The sequence below is a fragment of the Cebus imitator genome, unplaced genomic scaffold (assembly GCF_001604975.1).
Source record: "Cebus imitator isolate Cc_AM_T3 unplaced genomic scaffold, Cebus_imitator-1.0 Scaffold18, whole genome shotgun sequence".
In the NCBI taxonomy this organism is placed as follows: domain Eukaryota; kingdom Metazoa; phylum Chordata; class Mammalia; order Primates; family Cebidae; genus Cebus; species Cebus imitator.
The window spans coordinates 9,820,841-9,828,113 of record NW_016107333.1 but is presented as its reverse complement, the minus strand read 5'-3'; the positions used below and the strand labels follow the sequence as shown (position 1 = coordinate 9,828,113).

Here is a 7,273-nt window from a genome sequence, read left to right as displayed (position 1 = left end):
GTGATCCACCCGCCTGGGCCCCTCCAAAGTGCTGGGATTACAGACATGAGCCACCACACCTGGCCAGCACCTGGCCATTTCTCCAGTAGGTTTCCATCAGTTCTTGAAACTGTTCTTCAGAACCACTGTGCCTGGGGCAAAAGCCACAAGGGAGGTTTGGAGAAGGACCAGGCCCCAGATTTTCAAAATTTGGAAACCGTAGATTTCTGGTTCTAGTGTCATTCTGTTACGGTGCGTCACGTCACCACATCTGTTCACGGTGTGTGCACAGATGAACATCTCTGGACATCTCTGAGCTCAGTGAAAAGCTGGGCCTGCCTGCCTTAAACCCTCTCTGCACATGGTGTGACATTCAGGAGAAACACCAACCCAGCAGCCACAAGGAGAAGCAATTTATATCTTTAGTTCTTTGAAAATTCCAAAGGGAGCCGGGTGCAGTGGCTCATGCCTGTAATCCCAACACTTCGGGATGCTGAGGCGGGTGGATAACCTGAGGTCAGAAGTTCAAGACCAGCCTGGCCAATATGGAGAAACCCCATCTCTACTAAAAAAATTACAAAATTAGCCAGGCATGGTAGCACATGCCTGTAATCCCAGCTGCTTGGGAGGCTGAGGCAGGAGAATTGGTTGAACCTGGGAGGCAGAGGTTGTGGTGAGCCAAGATTGCGCCATTGCACTCCAGCCTCGGCAACAAGAGGGAAACTCCATCTCCAAAAAAAAAAAGTTCTAGAGGGAGCCCCATTTACAACACAAGGCCCAACTGCTTGGCCATTGTTCCAGTTGCTATGGCTGTGTAACAAATCCCAAAACTTAGCTGCTTAAGACAGCATTGCATTAGGCACAGGGCTCCTGTGAGTCAGGGACTCTTGCAGGACACAGCGGGACTGGCCTGTCTATAACACTGGGAGCATCAGCTGGGAAGAGCCCAGATCCAGAGGTCACTTGATGGCAGGAGTTGTCTGAGGGCATCTGACTCACAGGTGCAGCAGTTGGTGCTAGCTGTCTGCAGGGATCTCACTAGGGCAGACACCCGAAGAAGATTTCATGGGTTTTTCTTGTGGCCTCACAAGGAGACCTTCAGACACACAGCCTCTGGGTGAGGGATACGGTGTAGGCATCTTTTGGAAATACAGTCTGCCTCAGCATCCTCCCCGTTGGTCCTGTTCAGGGCCTGTTCATTCCTCACCCCAAGGTGATGGTAATGTCTCTTCATTTTTCTCTATTTCTGTCTCAAACCTCCTCAAGATGTCTTTTAAAACTCAGCCTACTTGTCTGTAATAGAGAAAAGGGGTGGGGAGTAAGGGAGACAAACTAAACACCTTTTTTTTTTTTTTTTTGAGATGGGTTCTCAACTCTGTCACCCAGGCTGGAGTACAGTGGTGCAATCTTGGCTCACCACAACCTCCACTGCCCTGCTCAAGTGATCCTCCCACCTCAGCCTCCTGAGTAGCTGGGACTACAGGTGCACACCACCACTCCTGGCTAATTTTTTGTATTTTTGGTAGAAATGGGGTTTTATCATGTTGGCCAGGCTGGTCTCAAACTCCTGAGCTCAAGCAATCTGTCCGCCTTGGCCTCCCAAAGTGCTGGAATTACAGGCATGAGCTGCCACACCCAGCCGCAAACACCTTTTATTTTTAATTAATTAATTAATTTCTGAGATGAAGTCTCACTCTGTCACCTGGGCTAGAGTACAATGGTGTGATCTCGGCTCACTGCACCTCCACCTCCCAGGTTCAAGTGACTCTCCTGCCTCAGCCTCCTGAGTAGCTGGGATTACAGGTGCTCGCCACCACACCCAGCTAATTTTTGTATTTTTAGTAGAGACAGGGTTTCACCATGTTGGTCAGGCTGTTCTCAAACTCCTGCCCTAAAGTGCTGCTTCTGCCTTGGCCTGCCAAAGTGCTAGGATTACAGGTGTTAGCCACCACGCCCAGCCCCAAACACCTTTTAATAAGAAAATGGATATACTGTGGTATGTTCACCCAATGGAATGGGAAATGGCAGTTAGAATGACTGAATTAGACTCCTATGTATCAAAAGAATTGATCTCCAAAACAAAAGCTTGCTGGAAAAAAGGATGTGTGAAAAGAAACAGGAGTATTTCTAAACACAGAGGTTGGACTCTGGAGCTCGAGGGCCTGTGTTCAAATCCTGCTCCGCCACTTACTAGATTCGTGAACTAGGTGAGTTGCTCTGTGTGCCTGCCTCCATTTTCTCATCCATAAAATGGGCATAATAACAGAACCTAACACTTCGGGTTGCATTAAGGATCCATGAGTGAATATTTGTGAAGTACTTAGAGCAGTGCCTGGTATGTGGTAAGCAATAAGTATTGGCATTCAGTTTAAAATCATGACAAACAATGCTATGTGCCATGATGCATGAATGCACACACACACACACACACACACACACACACACACACACATATATATCCATGATGGCACTATAAGGCCACTGAATAGAAATGATAGCACACCAAACTCAGGCTAATGGTTTCCTTTATGGCAGGAGAGAAGGAGATAGAATCAGGCAGGGTTGGATGGGGGGCTTCAGTTATATTGTACTTTCTTTTTCTTTGAGACAGAATCTCCGTCTGTCACCCAGGCTTGAGTGCAGTGGCGTGATCTCAGCTCACTGCAACCTCTGCCTCCTGAGTTCAAGCGATTCTCCTGCCTAAGCTTCCCAAGTAGCTGTGTGTGCCATCACACCGAGCTAATTTTGTATTTTTAGTAGAGACGTGGGTTCATCATGTTGGCCAGGATGGTCTCGATCTCCTGACTGTGTGATCTGTCCACCTCAGCCTCCCAAACTGCTGGGATTACAGGCGTGAGCCACCGTGCCCAGACTGTACTTTTTTACTTAAAAAAATTATGAACAGTCATGATGGTGTTTATTTCCTGTGGCATCTTTTTCAAGCACCTCCTCCCCACATCCAGGGTCTGACACCCAGATTTGGTAGATTGGTCCGGTTTCCCCTCCCTCTCCCTGGCATGGTGGTAGAGAATGGGATCAGAATTTGGAGCTGGCAGAGCTTGTTCTGGGTCCTGCTGCTGCCATGTCCTCAGTGAGCAAGGCCATCCCACTTTAGAGCTCTGGGGATGATCCAAGTCACCTTTGGGGGCTGCTCTGAGGATTTCATGAGTGGAGAGCTTTAACTGGGAGGGGCCTGCAAACGTTAGCTCATTCCACTGAGGGCTGCAGGTGTGTCGACTGAATAAGAACAATTGAGGCCGAGGGGCTATCGCACCACAGAGAGTAGCCGGGACTGTGGTCTGGGGAGGACGTGCCCTATCTAAAGGGGTGTCGGCTCCTCAGCCCAGCCAGTAGGTGCCAGGAGGCACTCTGGGCTCAGTGACAGCTCAAGGGAAGCCAGCCACCTGGATTTCTGTGGGAACATTTCCATGGTTTTTGCTCTGGTCTAACAAAGCACATTTAGGCCGGTAGCACCCATGGCTACCTCCAAGAGATTCCAGAGGGACGCACTGCTGCCTAACCTTCCTCAAGCCCCCGAGCAGCACTTCCCTGGGCCTTGCAGTGCCAAGGTCCTCAGATAATGACCTTTATCCCCACCCCCCCCCAGCGAAGGGGCGTGGGATTTCTACTGGTGTGATGTCAGCTGGCTCCGGGAGAACTTTGACCACACCTACATGGACGAACACGTTCGGATCAGTCACTTCCGGAACCACTACGAGGTGAGCTGGGCAGGCAGGCGAGGACTGAGCCAACCACCTCATGTCACTGGGTGTGGCCACGAGCGGGAGCTGGTTTTCGGGGTACAAGGACCAGAACGGAAAAGTGTACTGGAATGTGGGTTGCAAGGCCGGGTGGGGAGCATGCGGGCGGGACCTGTGGAGAGCCAAATGGTCTGGGGGCTTAGGGATCTAAGGCCTGAGGATTATTGGAGGTCATAGGCGGGTTGGAGTTTCAGCACCAAGATTTGAGAATCAAGCTGGTTTGGGGGTGCAAGGTCTGAAGGGAGAGGATGCATGAACAATTATGGTGATTTCAGGGTAAAGGCAAGTTGAGAAGTTTGGGTTCTAAAGATGGGAAGCAGATCTAGGAGAAACAGGACTGGAGGAGGCAGTGGTGGGAGATTTTTAAAGATTAGTGTAGTTTAGTGGTTAAAAGCATGAATTTTGGAGTCAAGACAGGCCCTGGGCAAATCCTGGCAGTGCAGCTCCTTCCTTGCTCTGGGCAATTGACTGAACCTATCTAAGTCCCAGTTTTCTCATCTGTGAAGTGGGGATAATTCTAGACTAGCAGGCTCTTTCTGGGTTAAAGTTACTCTTACTGTTGCTATTTTGTGGGCCAGAGCCTGGAGGCTGCAGGGTGGCTGGTTGATGGGTGGGGCTGGGAGGGGAGCGGGGTGGTGAGCAGGAGCTAATGGCCGCCTGCCCTTCCTGCTGCCCAGCTGACCCGCAAGAACTACATGGTGAAGAACCTGAAGCGGTTCCGGAAGCAGCTAGAGCGTGAGGCGGGAAAGCTGGAGGCAGCCAAGTGCGACTTCTTCCCCAAAACCTTTGAGTTGCCGTCCGAGTACCACCTGTTTGTGGAGGAGTTTCGCAAAAACCCAGGAATCACCTGGATCATGAAGCCTGTGAGTGCCCAGTGCCTGGGGCTAGATGGGAGGGAATGAGTCCCAGGTGCCAGAGCAGGGATCAGGTGCCGACCCTGCCTGGGAATTCAGCCTCAGATGCAGTCTGTCTTCCCGAAGGGCCAGCCTTAGCCCTTCTTCTCTGCAGTGTGTGGACCCAGCAGCTGGCACACATTAGGTGCTCAATAAGTGTTTACTGAATGCACAAGTGATCTTTAGGATGCCAGGGCAGGGAATCTGGAATCTCTCTTCCTGACATGCCAAATGCTTTACCTGCGTTACCCCAGTGCTCATAGTGACCCTCAGGGGAGGGATCAAGGCCCCATTTTAGCAATGAAGAACTTGAGCCCTGCTTATTCAGGCATTCCACAAATACTTACTGAGCATGTGCCACATGCCAGGCACAGACCCAGGCGCTGAAGACACAGCCCTCAGCAAGTCAGCCTGGGGCTCTGCCCTTCTTGCGGGCAGACAGTAAGCAAACAGAGGAGACCTGTGCGGTTGCAGTGTGCTGTTATTTTATTTTTATTATTTTTGAGACAGAGTTTTGCTCTTGTTGCCCAGGCTGGAGTGCAGTGGTCCGATGTCAGCTCACTGCAACCTCCGCCTCCTGGGTTCAAGCAATTCTCCTGTCTCAGCCTCCTAAGTAGCTGGGATTACAGGTGCCTGCCACTGTGCCCAGCTAATTTTTGTATTTTTATTAGAGATGGGGTTTCACCATGTTGGCCAGGCTGGTCTCAAACTCCTGACCTCATCATCTGCCCGCCTCAGCCTCCCAAAGTGCTGGGATTACAGGTGTAAACCACCTCGCCCAGCCAGTTGTGCTGTTATTAAGGAGAATAGTGTCAGCAGAGGGAGCCACAGGAGGCTCTCCCTGGCTGGGCAGGCTTCTCAGAAGTGAGAGATTGGACTCCCAGCACTTTGAGAGGCTGAGGCGGGCAGATCACCTGAGGTCAGGAGTTCGAGACCAGCCTGGCCAACATGGTGAAACCCCATCTCTACTAAAAATACAAAAATTAGCCAACCTTGATGGCGGACGCCTGCAATCCCAGCTCCTCGGGAGGCTGAGGTAGGAGGCTCGCTTGAATCTGGGAGGTGGAGGTTGCAGTGAGCCAACATCACACCATTGCATTCCCGCCTGGGGGACAGAGCAAGACTGTCTCAAAAAAAAAAAGAAAGAAAAAGAAACTGAAGGTGAGGGTGACAGTACACCTACCAATTACTCAGCCTTTTCTGGTGCCATGCCACCGTAGACTTGAATGGCATCATCAAAGCCCTCTTAGGTTTTTTAGGCCGGAGAATGTTCCAGGCCCCAGGGAAGGAGTGGGAGGGAGGAGGGAGCAGCCCTTTCCTGTGGAGCTGAAGACTGGCATCTGGTGTTGGCTGATGCAGAGTTAGCCAAAAACACAGGTGCTTGGAGGGGAACTGACTTGAGGCTGGCAAAAACAATGGCTGCTCCCACCAGGCATGGCGCCAGGCTGTACCTAGGCCTCCAAGGTTCTTCCCCTGGTCCATCCTGCCTCTCCCATGTCTAGGGAAGGTGCAGGGAGGAAGGTTATGGCTGGAGCAGCAGGGATGAGGCTGATGAGCTCAGAGTGCTGTGACCCCCTGGGCGGATTCCAGCTCCCAGTATTATCCTCTCAGACAAATGGTAATTTGTGCTAATTGGGAACAGCACTTGCATATTAAATTGATTCCATTCCCAGCCCACAGCCTTTGTTAGCAGACACAACGACAGCTACAGCTGTAATTAAGAGGAGGCATCTTGGCTCTGTGTGTCTGTGTGTGTATCCTTTCTCCCAAATCGCGGGGCACACTGTCTGCGGGGTGGAGAGTGGGCGCTTCTGTGCTTCTAGTCATTTCTGGCTTGGGTTGTAATTCTGTGTCCACCGCTCACAAGCTGTATGACCCTGAGCAGGTCACCTGACCCCTTTAAGTCCCTCTGGGTTCATTTCTTCCTCTGTAAAATGGAATTAACGAGTGTGTCTACCTTACAGGATTGTGAGAGTTCAGGGAAGTTACACACGTTCAGCACATGAATTATACAAGTTCTATCAAGGGCTTGGCGTTAGGTGCCTGATAATTGATCGTTTTCATTGTTATTTCCAAGAGTCTAGGAAACACCTTGTCTTTGCTCTATGCTCAGGAAAGCACCAGGTCAGTGTTTCTCAAACCCTATGGTGCCCCTGCCATCCAGGGACCCGGTTCAATGCAGAGCCTGATTCACAGGTCTGGGTGGGGCCTGGGAACCTGAATTTCTAGCCAGTTCCCAGGACATGCCAGTGCTGCTGGTCTCTGCATACACTTTGAGTTTCGAGATTGTGCAGCAGCAGTTCTCAAACTTGAGGGTGTGGCAGAATCTCCGGAAAAGCTTGTTCAAGCATCCCACCCACCCCAGAGTGTCTGAGTCAGTTGGCCTGGTGAGGGCCTGAGAATTTGCATTTCTAGCAAGTTCCCAGGTATAGTAGTCAGGGTTCTCCAGAGAAAGGAAAGCATTAGGGGGTTTGTGTGTCTGTTTGTGTCTGTGTCTGTGTGTTTAAGGAATTGGCTCATGCAATATTGTAAGGGCTGGCAAGTCTGCAATCTGCAGGGCAGGCCAGCAGGATGGAACTTCAGGCAGGATTTCTGTGTTACAGTTTTGAGGCAGAATTGCTTCTTTTTTTTTTTTTTTTT

General features: G+C 50.8%; 1 protein-coding gene across 1 annotated transcript in view; it reads left to right on the top strand.

Moving 5' to 3' along the window:
• Positions 1-7,273, top strand: part of TTLL9 (tubulin tyrosine ligase like 9) — a 63,999-nt gene that overhangs the window by 26,381 nt on the left and 30,345 nt on the right. Inside the window, exons 4-5 of the mRNA XM_037732438.1 lie at positions 3,587-3,698; positions 4,418-4,603. Of these exons, the coding sequence (XP_037588366.1) occupies positions 3,587-3,698; positions 4,418-4,603 (298 nt within the window). The remainder of the gene's footprint in view (positions 1-3,586; positions 3,699-4,417; positions 4,604-7,273) is intronic.